Source organism: Eutrema salsugineum, unplaced genomic scaffold (genome assembly GCF_000478725.1).
Source record: "Eutrema salsugineum unplaced genomic scaffold, Eutsalg1_0 scaffold_12, whole genome shotgun sequence".
NCBI classification, from domain to species: Eukaryota; Viridiplantae; Streptophyta; class Magnoliopsida; order Brassicales; family Brassicaceae; genus Eutrema; species Eutrema salsugineum.
This window is the reverse complement of record NW_006256895.1, coordinates 10779435-10796696: the sequence shown is the minus strand read 5'-3', so window position 1 is coordinate 10796696 and position 17262 is coordinate 10779435. Positions and strand designations below refer to the sequence as shown.

The 17262-nt window shown below is 37.3% G+C and overlaps 3 protein-coding genes across 3 annotated transcripts; 1 reads left to right on the top strand and 2 right to left on the bottom strand.

Moving 5' to 3' along the window:
- Window positions 1-1939: 1939 nt before the first annotated feature.
- LOC112089226 lies at window positions 1940-3917 on the bottom strand. Its single transcript, XM_024160210.1, has 4 exons — window positions 3897-3917; window positions 3472-3842; window positions 3223-3380; window positions 1940-3148 (listed from the first exon to the last, which is right to left on the bottom strand). The coding sequence occupies exons 1-4, from the start codon at window positions 3915-3917 to the stop codon at window positions 3045-3047; spliced, it is 654 nt and encodes a 217-aa protein (XP_024015978.1). The 3' UTR covers window positions 1940-3044.
- Window positions 3918-11690: 7773 nt separating this feature from the next.
- Window positions 11691-13171, top strand: LOC18025691. The gene is made up of 3 exons (XM_006408938.2): window positions 11691-11992; window positions 12140-12368; window positions 12649-13171. The coding sequence occupies exons 1-3, from the start codon at window positions 11768-11770 to the stop codon at window positions 13095-13097; spliced, it is 903 nt and encodes a 300-aa protein (XP_006409001.1). The 5' UTR covers window positions 11691-11767; the 3' UTR covers window positions 13098-13171.
- Window positions 13172-13992: 821 nt separating this feature from the next.
- On the bottom strand, window positions 13993-14310 carry LOC18025690 (protein RALF-like 14). The gene has a single exon (XM_006408937.1). It carries the CDS (start codon window positions 14308-14310, stop codon window positions 13993-13995), a length of 318 nt encoding a protein of 105 aa, XP_006409000.1.
- Window positions 14311-17262: the final 2952 nt, after the last annotated feature.

The window sequence follows — 17262 nt, the reverse complement described above, 5'->3', positions numbered from 1 at the left end:
TGTTAATATTCATTGTAAAGTTACAATGAATTTACAACAAAATTTTTGTCTTTTGAGAAAAAAAATATTTTACATAAAATATATATATATATATAATCTATAATAGTATGATCATATATAATTTATTCAATATAATAAAGAATTAAAGATGATTCGTTGAAAATTCGTCGTAAATCTATTTTTAAAAATTAACAACAAAATTACAATGATTCATCTTAAAATTGATGTAAATTCGTTGTAAACCAAAAATTACAAAAATCACACATCGGAAAGTTGGCAAAATCTTTGATAATATATATATAACAAACTCATCTATTTTATTAAAACAGAAGCACATTTAGTGCTTGCATCCAAACACTCCCAAACTTTTTTTATAATATTTTATTTTATTTTTATATTTAATTTCCAAAAATTAGTTATTAATTTAGATATTTTTAGATTTCCTAAAATCTAGGTCATCTTTAATTTAAATTTCAAATTATTAGAAATTTAATTAAATTTAGTTACAAAAATTTGCATTAAATTTAATTTAAATTCAAAAAAAATTATAATTAAATTTTATTACGAAAATTTAGATAATAATTTTAATACTTTAGAATTTCTTAAATACAGGAAAGATTTAATTTAAAATTTTAAATTTAAATAATATTTTTATAAAAATGTATAGTAAATAAATATTTTATCGTATTTTATCATAAACAATCAGTCTAAAATATTAAATATTTGAGATTAATAAATATTTATATTATACAATAATATGATCGAGCTGATTAGAGTTATATATATATATATATATATATATATATATAAGGTTCATGAGTTAATTTATTAAAACATGTAAGATATTAAGATGATTTGAGACAATTAAACTAACAAGTTAGTCCGTTTATATATATATATATATATATATATATATATATATTTTTTTTTTAATAGCACAAATAGTAAATAAATATCTTATTATATTTTTTTCATAATCAATTGGTCCAAATATTCCATATTAGTAAATATTTATAGGGTTATACAATTATAATTATAGTCTTATACGGGTTGTTTGTCAAAACAGTAAGATATTAAAAATTATTTAAGACAACTAAATGGATGGATTAGCAAATTCATAGATATATAGATTGTTTATGTGTAAATCTAAATTCACATAATAACAAAGTTTATAATTAACATTAGATCAATATATATTTAATTAACGTATACTCTTATTCTACTAATATACAAATTTTACTGTTTAAATTTAAAATATGATAACAATTTTTTAATTTTAAAAAATAAATAACAAAAATAAATTATATCTTAAACAAAAATAAATAAATGGAACTTATATTAGAAATAAAAAATAAAACATTTCCGTGCGGACGCACGAGATTTAAATCTAGTAACTATTAAATAACAAGATTATTAATCCACTTTCACCACCGGTTCAGTACACCACCGCCGGAGTCACCACTGTCGGAGCCACCATCGCCGGAACCACCGTCATTGGAGCCACCATTGCCGGAGCCACTGCCGCTGCCGGAGCCGCTGCTGCCGGAGCCACCGTCTCCGGAGCCACCACCACCGGAGCCAGCACGGCCGAAGCAACCGTCGCCAGAGCAACCAAAATAAAAAATAAAAAGTAATAAATAAAATAATAAAAATCGTTGTGAATCAAAAAATAATAAATAAATAAAATAATAAAAATTACTGTAAAATCGTTGTAAATAATAAAAATTATAAATAAATAAAATAATTAATATCGTTGTAAAATCGTTGTAAATTAGCAACGAATATAAATTGTCGTTAAATTAACTACGAAATTCGATTTACGACGATTGATTTTGGACGATTTGAATTTCTTCGTAAAATCGATACAAAGTCTCATTTATAATGAATACCGTTGTTCTAAATGACGTGTTTTCTTGTAGTGAACAACACAAAAACAACGATGAAAAGATAATATCCTCTAATTGGGAACGTCCCGCTCTGGGTACAATTAAGTGTAATTATGATGCTGCCTTTGATCCAAACTTAAGAAGGATAGTTGCTGGTTGGATCGCTCGCAATAACCAAGGTGTGGCTCAATTCTGGGGTTCTTCTAATCTGAGAACTGCAATATCAGCTTTGGAGGCTGAGGGTAAAGCACTTTTGTGTGCAATGCAAAGCGTATGGGCAATGGGTTTTGACTCCATTATCTTCCAAGGAGATAACGAGAGTTTGGCCAAAATTATTGAAGGACAACAAGAAGATATTTCAGTTCTCAATCTCGTTGATAATATAAAAAACTGGAAAAGAAAGTTTACTCATATAAGATAAACCATTCTATTACTTTTTTACCAGAGCAAACTCTCTCAGGCACCATCCCCGAGACTTTCCAAATATGTCTGAGATCCCCTTTCTTCTCCTTTCCCCTTTCCTCTGTTTTCCCGAAATACTAACCTCCTCCTTCTAACCACTGGTCCCTTCCGTTCTCCGCCGCGCGTCTGCTTCTCGTACACGCCAAGGAGACAATCTTTCATGCTTTTCAATGTCAACTCTCCTGCAGCAAAGCCTCAACCCTCTAGCTTTGGCTAAGATCTGGCAAAACCATCAAACAACAACCCCTTTTCAAGCGCATTTCCCTACTTTATCTAGCTCACGCTAAGTCTTTACTCAATCACAAAAACGTAAACCTTTTGATGATGTCGCTTCCTCTCTCCATGGAACAAACCTGAAGACCCTTAAGATTAAAGTTTGAAGACCTCTCCCTCCATCGGGAAGTACTTTTTCGCTGAAGTGTTTAAAGTCCGAAGACCTCTAGCTCGGTGCTAAGCTCTTTCTTGATCTAAGAAGCATAATCGCTTGCAACTCTTTTGAACTCTTGCATCCCAACCAACCCCAAATGGAGCGTCCAAACAAAGCTACTACCCTCTCTTTTCCTGAAGAAGATGATGAAATCATAGATCTACCTCATGTAGATAACTCTCAGCTCATAGCCCGTTTCAGCCGGAATCTGGTGGGGCGTATGTTTAACCATGATATCCGCAGCACTGACGCCATCATTGCCTTCATGCCTAGACCGAATATATGGGATGTGGAGGGGCGTGTGCACGGCATCGATCTTGGAAATTCCAGATTCCAGTTTGACTTTGACTCAGAGGCAGATCTGCAAAAGGTTCTAAACAAAAGACCATGTCATTTCAACAAATGGTCATTTTCTCTGGAAAGATGGATACCTCATGTAGGAGATACCTTTCCAAGCAACATGATTTCCTGGGTTAGAGTTGCCGGAATCCCTACTCACTTCTGGCTGGAGGATAACTTCAGGGCCATTGGAAGCAGACTCGGTGATGTCAAAGCTGTTGATGAACGTGCTGCAAGAGTTCAAGTCTCTGTGAATGCAGATGCCCCTTTAAAATTCACCACCAGAGCTCGTCTTCAATCTGGGGAAGTGGTTAAAGTTGAGTTAAAATATGAAAAACTTGAAAGGTGGTGTCTCACCTGCAGGCACATTTCTCATGATGAGAAAACCTGTCCTCACCTTTCTGAAGAACAAAGGAGAGAAAAGATGTTGGAGAGAGAGGCTGAGAGGAACTCTGCTCAAGCAGCCCGTGAAGAGCAGCTCCGTGAAAGAGATATTCTCTATCTGCGTCGGCAAGCCGGACAAATCTCTGTTCCCCTTCGTGAGAGAAACCCTCCCCCAAATCTCCATGATGATCCTCGAAGAAACTTTCAGCATCAAAATGAAGAAAGAAACGAGCCCCACAGAGAAAGAATTGATTCGAGAGCTTCAGAAGATAGAAGACCTGTAGAAAGAAGAAATCCAAGCGTTTGGAATAGGATTGAGCAAAATCCTGGTTATCAATCTGAAGCTAGACGCTATGAAAGACGTGATGATGATATCGGTTCGGGGCACAGTGAGCCGCCTCACAACTCCGACCTCTCATTCGTAAGAGACGATATGAAGATTCTTTCGCAGCTAGTAAAGGGAGAATGGAAAAGAATAAAGAAAAAGTGAGCTACCCTCCGAGAGACAACCGTTCTGATAAACTGCCGCCTTCAAAGCCTCCTCCGAAACCAAAGCAATCTTCTGACTCTCAAAGGACTCTCTCCGATCCTCCCTTCCAAGCCTCTATCCGTGCAAAGAGGGGAAATCTGTCTCCTGAGCACCAGAAAAGTCGCCCTTTCCGGCTTTCCCTCCTAAGCAAATCTAATGGTCTGGGAAAAGGAAAAGAAATGGAGGCGGGGGAATCATCGGAAGCTGGAAGCTCTGCAAAAAAATCTCTCCGATTTGATCTTGTTATCCCTGATAAACCTGCTTCCCATCCTCCACATGAAGAATCTTCTCATGGGAAGATCATTCCTTTTCAACCGCCGAGCAGTAGGAGTTGGTATGAGCAGACTCTGGAGGAAGAGGAGAATGGCTCTGAGCAGCTCGCAGAGGTGAGAGCCCCTCCTGCCCCGCCTGGAGCCCCTGCGGTGGAAGCGGGAATCGCTGATCGGGAACTCTCAAGAATTCTTCCGTTATCTGAAGAAGAACACATGGAGGTGGATAATCAAGTGGACACCGAAGAGTTTGAAATGAATGACATTATCGATGGTATAGCAGAAGAGGATGAGTGGATGGATGATACAGACCTCTTTGATGAGGGTGAATTAGATGAACTCCTGAAGAGCGACGATCTGCTAGGAGAAGAGTTAGCTGAAGGAACCGGTGAGGCTATCGGAATCATGGATCTGGGCAACCCCGATGGGGTACAAGAAAAGATGGCTGACGAGAACCTCGCCAAACAAGCCGCAAGTTGGTGGAGAAGCCCGGCGAAGCCTGAGTCGGGTGGAGAACTCGACGCTGGTACCGGAAAAGCTGGTCGCGCTAACGGCAAGAAGAAATCGGTTCCAAAATCGCCGGCGGCTATGGGAATATCGCTGAAAAAAAGAAGCTTGTTGGGCCGTATCTCGCCAAAAGGAAAGAGCAAGGGGAAGAAATCTGAGACGGGCCCAAGCCCAAGTAAAGACCAAAGTGAGAAGAACAAGAAGGAAAAAGAATCCAAGGCCCAAAAGGCTAAACATCCATCATCTTCTGGTACAGGTGGAGCCCAAAAGTCTGCAAACCGCCCGAAGTGATTGTGATTGGTTGGAACTATCAGGGCGCGGGAGCCGACCTGACGAAGGACCACCTTGAAGAATTGCATCAATGTTTTTCTCTTCGTTTTTTATTTTTATCGGAAACCAAGAACAATCGTTTTTTTATGCAAGATATGCAAATGTACTTCGGCTATGACCATGTTTGTACCGTTGAACCGAGAGGTCGAAGCGGTGGTCTAGCCCTCTTTTATATGGATGAACCCTTAGTTTTTATTTCTTATTCGGATTAGCATTTAATTGATGTAGAAACAACTCTAGACGGACATAAAATCTTTATGACATTCGTTTACGGAGATCCGATTGTAAAAAATCGAGAAATTGTTTGGGAGCGCCTCACTCGGATGAGCCTTTCACGTAAAGAGGCTTGGTTTATGATTGGGGATTTTAATGAAATTACAGGGAATCATGAAAAACGAGGAGGACGAAGACGACCCGAATATTCATTCATTCCTTTTCGAACTATGTTAGATAATTGTGGCATGCTAGACTTCCCTTTCAAAGGAAATTCATTCTCATGGGTTGGAAAGAGACGGTCGGGCAAAGTTAAGTGCCGTTTTGATAGAGCCCTTGGGAATCAAGAATGACACTCTAGATTTTCCCACTCGACTGTGGAGTACCTAAAATTATGGGGCTCAGATCACCGACCGGTTCTAGCTATGATAAGAGTGGATAATCAACGGCGAAAAAAATCCTTTAGGTTCGATAAAAGATGGCTAGGAAAGCCGGGATTTAGAAAGGCAGTTATCTCCGGATGGGGCTCTTTTGATGGAAATTCACGTCGAGTTTTCCATCGAAAAATAGCTGACTGTCCGAAGAATATCTCCTTGTGGAAGAAATCTCTCCCAACTAATTCTGAGAAGAGGATCAAGGAATTAAAAAACCAATTAGATGAAGCTCAGGATGATGAGACCACAACAACAGAAGAAATCGAAGCTATCAGAAGGAAATTATGTTCAGCGCTGCGGGAAGAAGAAATCTACTGGCAACAAAAAAGCCGTGAAAGATGGCACAAGGAAGGTGATAAAAACACAAAAAATTTCCATGCTATTACTAAACAAAGAAGAAGTCGAAACCGTATCATCGCCTTAAAAGATAAGAATGGAAACTGGGTGGAGAACGCAAAAGGCATTGAAAAGGTGGCCTCACAATATTTTCGGGAGTTATTTACTTCGTCACAACCCACAGACCCGGAAAACGCACTCCGGTATATTACCGAGAAAGTTACTGATTCTTTCAACCAACTCTTGCTAAAGGATCCATCAGAAGCAGAAATTAAAGAAGCCCTCTTTGATATTAATCCAGATAAAGCCCCTGGACCAGATGGGATGACGATTAAATTTTTTCAAAAATTCTGGCAGGAGACCCGTCTCGACATAATTAAATTGGTGAAAGACTTTTTTAATTCGGGATCTTTTGATCCTAGACTTAACCAGACAAACATATGTCTTATCCCAAAAAAGGAAAAACCGAGAGCAATGACGGAATTTCGCCCAATTAGTCTTTGCAATGTAAGCTACAAGATTATCTCCAAGCTGCTCTGCAAAAGACTCAAGAGGACTTTACCAAACCTGATCTCGGAAATCCAATCGGCCTTTGTGGCTAGACGCCTGATTACAGATAATATTCTGTTGGCACAAGAAAATTTTCACGCCCTTCGCACAAATCCCATCTGTAGAGAAAGCTTCATGGCCATTAAGACAGATATGAGCAAGGCATACGATCGGGTTGAATGGGGCTTCCTGGAAGCTCTTATGATTAAACTAGGTTTTTCTGAGAGATGGGTGCGATTAATGATGTTTTGCATCTCCTCAGTCTCATACCAAGTCCTGATTAATGGAGAACCAAAAGGAAAAATCATCCCAACGAGAGGACTTCGGCAAGGAGATCCCCTATCCCCATTTCTCTTTATCTTGTGCACTGAGGCTCTTATCTCACTCCTCAAAGGGGCAGAGGAGGAAAATCGCATTTCTGGGTTAAAAGTAGCCCAAGCAAGCCCTTCAGTCTCACATTTACTTTTCGCCGACGATAGTCTCTTCTTCTGTAAAGCGGACGTCCATCAGAGTTCTGAAATCTTTGAGATTATTAATACATATGGATCAGCCTCGGGACAACAACTAAACTTAGGCAAATCATCCATTATGTTTGGGAATAAAGTGGACCAGAACCTAAAGAGTGCTATCAAAAATTCCGTTGGAATAACTTTAGAGGGCGGTATGGGAATGTATCTAGGCCTCCCGGAACAGATCTGTGGATCAAAGAGGAAAGTTTTCTCATATGTCCAGGATCGGCTGAGTAATCGCGTCAATAATTGGTCTGCAAGACTTCTTTCCAAAGGAGGAAAAGAAATTCAAATCAAATCAGTCGCTCAGGCCATCCCTACGTACGTCATGTCATGTTTTCTCCTACCCCAAGGAGTGACTGATAAATTGCGGAGTGCCATCGCCAATTTTTGGTGGAGCACCAAGCGGAATAGCAGCGGAATCCACTGGATTGCCTGGGATAAGATTTGCATTCCCCATGATATGGGAGGACTTGGTTTTAGAGATTTACAAGACTTTAATTTAGCCCTTCTAGCTAAACAGCTATGGCGACTTATACAATACCCTTCATCTCTCTTAGCTTGGGTTCTGAGAGGCAGGTATTATCGACTATCTGATCCCTTAGAAGACCGGAATGTCTACTCTCCATCTTATGGGTGGCGGAGTATCATGGCCGCAAAACCACTCCTTAAGATGGGCCTGAGGAAGACAATTGGCTCGGGTCTAAACACGAGAGTTTGGAGCGAAGCATGGATTCCAGACCTCAGGGCTCGCCCGGCGATCGCCGCCCCGCAAATAGGATACCAAGATCCGGCAAGATACGAAACAATGGGATGTCCCTCTTTTGAGAGAATTTTTCCAACCCGAGGATGTCTCCCTCATACTTGGGTTGAGACCTAGCCGCAACCGAACTTTGGATGGATATGCTTGGAACCACTCCAAATCAGGACTTTACACGGTTAAGTCGGGATATGACCTGATTAGGAGGACTGAGTTAGACCGGGATGCTGGTGCAAGAATCGGACCGAGTATCACAGCCCTTCAAAGCCATGTATGGAAAGTCCGTACATCTGGGAAAATGAAACACTTTATGTGGCAATCTTTATCAGGGTGTGTCGCTACCTGCCAGAATCTCACCTACCGACATATGGGGTCTGACAAGAGCTGTCCCCGATGTGGCGATCCTGAGGAATCTATAAACCATTTACTGTTTTTATGTCCCCCGGCCTTGCAAGTCTGGGCGTTATCGGACTTTCCGTCCCTTCCGGGCGTCTTCCCGAGTACTTCTATTTATCAAAATATGAGCTTTCTCTTTTGGAAAACAAAAGAGTTTGGCATGACATATCCTCATAAGGATGTATATCCTTGGATCCTATGGTTTATCTGGAAAGCTAGGAATGACATAATCTTCAAGGGGAAAGACATCTCCCCTGAAGATACTTGGGTCCACGCCAAAGTGGAAGCGGAAAGCTGGAGATTGGCGAATCGACGGGAAGATGACATCGACCCTTTCGCTGGGACGATAATCTCATCTCCTCCTCTGATACCCCCATCCGAGGTCCCATAAATCCCGATATGCCGGATTGATGCCTCTTGGGTCAATTACAGACCGGTCAGTGGTCTCGGGTGGTGGCTAGATGATGGCAGGGGAATGGTGATTTCTGGCTTACAAGGATGTCGCAGATGTCTCTCGGCTCTTCATGCAGAGATGGACTGCCTCCTTTGGGCTATGTCGTGCTTGAGAGATAGACGGATTATATCGGCGCATTTTCAGACTGATTGCTCGGATTTGCTGAAAATGACTGAATCTCCAGCAGATTGGCCATCTTTCATGACAGAGTTAGACGCCTTCCGGATCCTTCGAGAGAGCTTTGCCGAGTGGACTTTACCATATATCTCGAGAACTTTAAATGTCTGGGCGGATAATCTTGCAAAAGGAGCTCGAGCTAGAGGAAATATTTTCTCCCAAATCAATCATAACATGCTAGTTGAGGATGGCCTGCGGATCACTCCTCCGATTAGCCAAATGTGATGTATAAATTGGGTAGTGGAAAAAAAAAAAAAGAAAGTTTACTCATATTTCATTCTCACATGTCAAACGAAATGAAAATACAGCTGCACATTTGCAAGCTGGTAATGGTTCTCCAAACAATACCTTTTTCTCAGATTGTATTTATCTGCCAATATGGCTTAAAAAAACGTTGTATTCTGATTTTGTGACATCAATCTAATATATATATATCTATATATATATATATATATTTTTTTTTTTGCTGAAAAAATATAATCTATTATATTAAAACAGAAGCATATTACAAACACTCCCAAGGTTTTTTAAAAAATATTATTTATATATTTATAAATTTAATTTCGAAAATTAGATATTAATTTAGATAACTAAAAATGTCCTTAAATATAGTTTATATCTATATTCTATAGATATTAATTTAAATAGACTTCCTTAAATATAAGTTAGATTTAATTTAATATTTAAAATTTAAATAAGATTTTTAGAATAACACATATGATTAAGAAATATCTTATTATATTTTTTAATCATATTCTATCAGATTAAAATTTCACATATTGTAAATAGATAAATATTAATATTATATAATAATTTGATGGAACAAGTCAAGTTTTTTATATAATATTGTCTTATCCGGGTTAGGTTATGAAAGCATGTAAGATATTAGGAGAAAATTATTTCAAAATTAGTAAATAATTATATTATAAAATAATATAAACAGGCGGGTTAGAATTATGGTTTTATAAACATGATTTTTTCGTATTAATAAAATGAACGAGTTAAAAATATATTTTTATAATAACAATCACTTTCTGATTAATAAAATAATCGAGTTTAAATTATATTTTTATGATTATGATAGTCATAATAATACTGAAAAAAAAAATTATATCTAAACATAAATTCTTTTTATAACCACTTATTAAAAAATTATATTTATAAAGAAAATATAAATTTTAATTAAAATAAAATTTCTGTGCGGATGCACTGTGTAAAAAATCTAGTTACTTTCTAAAACATCAAGTTATACCTTGATAAAACCATACTTTTGTAGAGCTAATAATTTGTTTTTCACCAACGCGTGATGATCTTCTTTATATTTAAATTAATGGTGCAATGTGGAAGAGTGAGGCCTAGATGGAAGCGACGATCGCAAATCTAGTTGCTGGGCAATTCTTCTTTCTGGGAATGCAAAAATGCTTAGCATATGACGCCAACCTTGTAGGAGAGTCAAGGATGACACTTTCAGAGCTTACAAATTCATTTTGCTTGTCTAATATAGAATTTATCAAAATGAGAAGTTATTGCCTGAGTTTTCATATTTATATTGCAAGTAACTATCAAAATTATTCGTATTCGGTCGGACTAAGGACTTCGTCATGTACTACATATATATATATATATATATATATATATAGGATTTTCAAAAATGATGAAGTATTCCAAAACGTTAAAAGTTTTTAAAAATTAAAAACTTTAAAATTTGATGCTAATAATATATATTCCTTATTCAGTATATATTATATATTCACACATATATTTGGGAAAATGTCCTGAGTTCACTCCATAGACGGCAAATCTACTGTGAAACAAAGCTAGACACATGAAAACATTGATCTAATGTTTATTTTTATGGTTATCTGACACTCAAGTTAGTATGTTTATTTTATTTTTATTTTTGTCAAAGGACTCAAGTTAGTATGTTAAATAATGACTTGGTCGGAAAAAAAAATGTAAGAACAATAATAGAAACTGGGTTTCATTCTACACTGACCTAGAACATAAATTAAACCACGGCATAAGGAAATATCAAGGCTACATAAGTACATATGATACCAAATATTTAACAGTTTATTGTAGTAGACTCCAACTAATAATGTGTGGATTTGACTCAGTTTGACATCACTACATCTATTTAGAAACGTTTTTTTAAGCTATGACATTGTCTTCTTCTTTATTTGTCGTCACTATGGCATTTGTCTTCGATTTTTTCTTTGACATTGTCTTAAAAACACACACATTTACAGTCAAAACAATTTATACCAAGAGTAAGAGACATAAAATTGATGGTAATAAATGTGAAAAGAAAATTTCTTTATAATTTCCTAATAAATGTATTTTTATACCATTTTCGATTTTATAAAATGAATTAAATCAGGTTTTTGGACCTCTCTTTTTAAACTTGTTGATAAAGTCTTTTTTTTTCATTATTATCCTTTCTTTTTTTGGTTTGCTTGAAGGGAATCTTGAATTATTATTAGAATATTATCGAGTATATCCGGATATGTTCTGAGAAGCTCACGAGATTAGTCATGCTGACATGTATACTAGCTGTCTTGAGCAATCATTCATCCTCGAGATCTGACACGTCCTCCAATCACTGTTTGACACGTCACCACCAATCCTCTCTTTCGCGGCGCCTTGTATCTGTTTCTACGATTTCAGAATGGGTCCCATCTCCTTCTCTCCTCACTATATAAATTCTCCTCTTCGTTTTTCTTCAAACCGAAAATAAATAAAAATAAAAAAACAAACAAACAAAAAAACAATTTTTAGTTTCGCATTTCTTTTTAAAATAAAACCGATGGATCGGCAAAATTCCGATGACATCATGAGATTTCTCGATGGAATGGCTAGCTCCGACGACGTTCTCTTCGGTTTCCTCGACGAAGGAAACCAGTCTCCGGAGGATTTCTCGGACTCCGGCAACCTCAACGGCGGCGGAGATGAAGACGACGTCGACGACAATACCAATTCCAATTCTGAAGAAAACAGAATTTTCTGGCAAGAACAAGAACAGCTTCTCCAGGTAATTTTTTTTTCTTTTCCTTTCAAAAATCAAACCTATAATTAATTCTTCGTCATTTTTTTTTGGAGTAATTGTTATTCGTCATTTTTAGCCGATAAATTAATTTGGGGTCTAAATTTGGTTTGGGCTTAATGGAATATTGTGTAGGGGACACTGTACAGGACGAGTTCGATCGAGACAAAGATTAGACAAGCGACAAAGGAAGCATTGAAACAAGTTAAATCAAAGGGTCTTCATTGTGTCTGCCGGCGACCCGTGGCCGGTGGTTGCCGGAGCTGCTTACGTGGCGAAATCTCCAGGCATCTCCGAGATGTGGCCGGCTACGATTGCTTCATCTCCAAATCCAAGTGGAGAAGCTCTCAAGACATCCCCGCAGGTACACATCAATCACCTTTTTTTTCCTCTTAATTAAAAGTAGTTGCTCCTCTCAATAATTCACCCATCTTTATCATATTTTATATTCTTAAATGGACAAACATTATATGTGGTGAGTCCACAAGAACACGAAAGATTTCTTTAGACCCATTCTTTAAATTTGTTACTTGTGTATCAAGCAAAAAATCGTATTCTCTCAACTCTCAACATATTATATCTTGAATGGCATAAATGAATATTTGGGCTGACGTTCGAATTTTATTTATAAAAAAAAAAAACAGGGGAGCACGAATACATAGAGATTGTGGACCGAACCTGTTCGAAGAAAGGAGAGATGCGAGTGGTGATCGAGTTATCGTTTAGGGCAGAGTTTGAGATTGCAAAAGGCGGTGAAGAGTACAAAAGACTAATCGGCCGATTGCCGGAGGTTTACGTCGGAAAAACGGAGAGGCTTAGATCACTGATCAAGATCTTGTGCATGGCGGGGAAGAAATGCTTGAGAGACAAGAAAATGCACATGGGTCCTTGGAGAAAACACAAGTACATGCAAGCCAAGTGGCTTGGCACGTGCGATCGATCCAGCTCCTTGGAAGCTGCCGTTTCCGATACGACGGAGCCGGAGAACTGGGTGCCGGCGGTGAAGCCTAGGGTTTCTATGTTGAACTACGATTGTCTTTTAGGTAGTTTGTCCGCCGGGATGGGCCGTCCTGCCGCTGTAACGGTCGTATGAGTGATTTGTCTTGTCTGTATGATGATGACTTGTAATTATTAATTGATTTAATTAGGGGAATTGTGAGTTTCTGATTTGGAGTTAACCGGAATTTACCTCAACGACGTTGCCTATTCCATGGTTCTCTGATATCCGATCCTCGACTTTGTGTAACCCAATTGATGAAGAGACCGGTTAGGTCATTGGTGCAGCTAGCAGGACCTCAAAGAGTGAGATATTTTTGTAACTATTTTGCGATTTTTTCCCCATAGATTGTATACTACGAACAGCATTTAGAGTTTACAGTAACATTATAGATAGATTTTTTGAATTTCGAGTTGTAAGGCTAAACATTACGTATGTTACATGTATATGCATTCATTTATAAATAATATTCATTTCTAAGGCTAAACTTTCCGTATGTGTATTCACTCATTTTGGTATCAGGTTTACTCTAACTCCCTAGGATATGTTGCCGGTTCAGAGTCGCTCATGCCCAAAGTTAGGCTAATAACTTTGGAAGAACAAATTTCGCCATTTTCTTTTTAAATAACGTATCTTCATTTTTTTTTGTTAAAGAAATAATGTACGTACTGTATATTCTTCTTTTAATTTTTTATATATTTTAATTTTAATTTTAATTTTTATTTTTATTTCTATTTGTATTTTTAACGTACGTATATTCATTCCTTCTTGAAGTACAAAATATTCGAGGTGAAAGAGAAGAACGAAGAGAATACCGAACCTAACGTTAGAAACAATTATTACGATAAACATTCACCGTAAACAATCTCGTGTGTCGTGGTTAAACAACAATGAAATTGTAATGTGACTGAATTGATACTAATTATTGAAAATGAAACAAAACACACCAAGATAAAAAAGAAGAAGAAATAGATGGAGGGTTTGCATGTGTTTAATTCGTAAACCGGTAACAATTTGAATGGACATCACAACGTCGTCGATGTGGGTTATCCGGTTTAGCACGTCGTCGCTTATCTGGGACGTCCTTCTTCAATGCATCGTAGCTTATATGTCTCGACGACGCCAATTCAAGAAGAATCATACGGCGAACATCCAAACCTGATCTCATCTTCATGATCAATTCTTCTCCACCGTCGATGCAATTGCCACCCAACCGGTCACATTTCACCTGCCGAGGCTGGACCAGCGCTGGAAACAAAGCCGGTGAGATGATCACGGCGATGATCAAGAAGAGCTTCTTATAATTCATCACTGAGATCGAGTCAAACGAGAGTAATGGAGGGTGAAGCCGTGAAGGATTTGTGATGATCACAAATTGATTGTGATGATCACGGTATTCTACAATTTTGTGATGTTTCGTTTCTTATTCCATGTTTCATAGAATAATTGACTCAGTAATTTGACTAATTTCAAAATATCTTCTTTTGATTTTTTTTTTAAAAACTGATTCTGTTAATTAATTACACTATTAATTACGGCAAATAAAAGAATCTTGATTAACTGAACTTGCTTTGCTCTATATGAAACTGAACTTACTTTGCTCTATATGATGGTGAAATGCTTAATTAACCAGTCAAACAGTCAATATTAATTAATTTCCATAGACATTAATTGATTGTTCAACAACATCAAGGGATGTACTTTTTTAACCCTTGTTACCAAAAGAAAAAGAAAATTGTTTTAGTAAAAGAGAGAAGAGAAGATTTTTGTGTGTATTATTCCAAGAATAATGAATCCCTTATATAGGGGTATATACAATGGTTTAGGTTTAATTTGGAGATAAAGTAAACTATCTAGGAGATAAATATGAATTGATACACAAATAAATCTAGAATCTTCTAGAAGATATGGACATCCATAAAAGAATATTCATAACACTCCTCCTTAGATGTCCATTCTGAAAAATGGTTTGTAATGCGTTTAAGATGCTGCCTCATTAAAAACCTTACTAGGAAAACCCATTGGGAAAAACTATAGTTAAGGGAAAAAGAGTGCAGCACGCATTACTCCCCCTCATAAGGACATCAATCAAGATCCTTGAGACGGTGCAATCCAATAAGATCAACTAACTTTCTGAAAGTAGCAGTTGGCAGCGCCTTTGTGAATAGGTCTGCCAAATTTTCACTTGAACGGATCTAAAGAACTCGAACATCGCCTTTCTTCTGCAGCTCATGAGTGAAAAAGAACTTTGGTAGAATATGTTTTGTCCTATCTCCTTTTATGTATCCGTCTTTGAGCTGTGCGATACATGCGGCATTGTCTTTATACATAATGGTTGGGGCCTCTTCCCCTGCAGTTATACCACAATCTCTTCGTATATGATGAACGACAGACCTTAACCATACACACTCATGACTGGCTTCATGAATAACCAAAATTTATGCGTGATTAGAAGAAGTGGCTGTGATGGTTTGCTTCATAGAACGCCAAGAAATAGCAGTACCACCACATGTGAATTCGTATCTTGTTTGCGATCTAGCGTTGTGGGGATCAGACAAGTATCCAGCATCTGCAAAACCAATCAAATCCTCTGTAGATGGGTTAGGGAAAAATAGACCCATGTCTTTCGTACCTTGGAGGTAACGCAGTATATGTTTAATCCCATTCCAGTGCCTACGAGTAGGACATGAGCTAAATCTTGCCAACAAATTTACCGCAAGTGATATGTCAGGTCTTGTATGACTAGCAAGATACATTAATGCCCCTATTACACTTAAGTATGGTGCTTCAGGACCAAAAACTTCTTCATCTTTTTCAATAGGGCGGAAGGGATCCTTTTTCACATCAAGTGATCTTACAACCATTGGACTACTCAAAGGATGTGCTTGACCCAGAGAAAATCTTTTAAGCACTTTTTCTGTGTATGTCGTTTGATGCACAAGAATTCCGTCCCTTAGGTGCTCAATTTGAAGTTTCAAACAAAATTTTGTTTTTCCGAGATCTTTCATTTCAAATTTTTTTTTTCAGATACTCCATTGTATGTGAAATTTCTTAAGGAGTTCCAATGATATTTAAATCATCAACATACACTGCAATTATGACAAATCTTTCCTCAAATCTCTTTATAAAAATGCATGGACTGATAGGGTCTTTTTTATAGCCTTCTTTCAACAAGTAGTCACTGAGGCGATTATACCACATACGCCCTGATTGTTTCAGCCCATAAAGAGATCGATTCAAATTTATGCAATAATCCTTTCGAGAATTAGACTTTGCTTCTTTTGGAAGTTTAAATTCGTCTGGGAATTTCATATAAATATCAGTATCCAGTGGACCATATAGATAGGCTGTGACTACATCCATTAAACGAAAACCAAGTCCTTCTTTAATTGCCAGACTGATAAGGAACCTGAAAGTAGTTGCATCCACCACAGGAGAGTATGTCTCTTCATAATTAATTCCAGGTATTTGAGAAAACCCTTGTGCAACTAAACATGCTTTGTATCACACAATTCCACCATTTTCATTTCTCTTTCGCACGAAAACCCATTTGTATCCTACTGGATTTATACCCATAGGTATACTGACTACCGGTCCAAATACTTCTCTTTTCGAAAGATATTTCCATTCTGCATATATTGCCTCATTCCATTTTGGCCAATCATTTCTTTGTGTACACTTTACAATAGATTTTGGTTCTTGATCCTCATCCATAACATCAACTGCTACATTGCATGCAAAAATATCATCGACGTCGATTTGCTTTCGATTCCATCTGATTCCAGACATGACATAATTAGTTGAGATCTCATCATTATCAAGTACCTGAATTTCTTTTTGCGTCATGTCTGATGTCTCTTCTGGACATCTTTCATTTGGGATAATTACCTCGGCTTCATCTTTGCCAATTTCTGCTCCTTTTCTTTTTCGAGGTAATTTATCTTTGGAACTGATAGGTTTACCACACTTTAGGCGTGCTTTAGACTCATTAGCAGTTTGATTTTGTCCTTCTTGGACGTTCATTCTTATTGGAGCATTTTCAGCTGGAATGTGTGACTTAGTCACTCCTTTTGGGTCTGAAAAAACGTCTGGCAATTGGTTTGCTAGGCTTTGCAATTGAATTATCTTTTGGACTCTAAGTCACATTTTTTAGTCCGAAGATCAAGATAAGATAATGATAATTCATTCCAGTTAATATATTTTTCCAGCTGTTTGTTCTCTCCCCCTAATGTTGGAAAGACAGACTCATTAAAATGGCAGT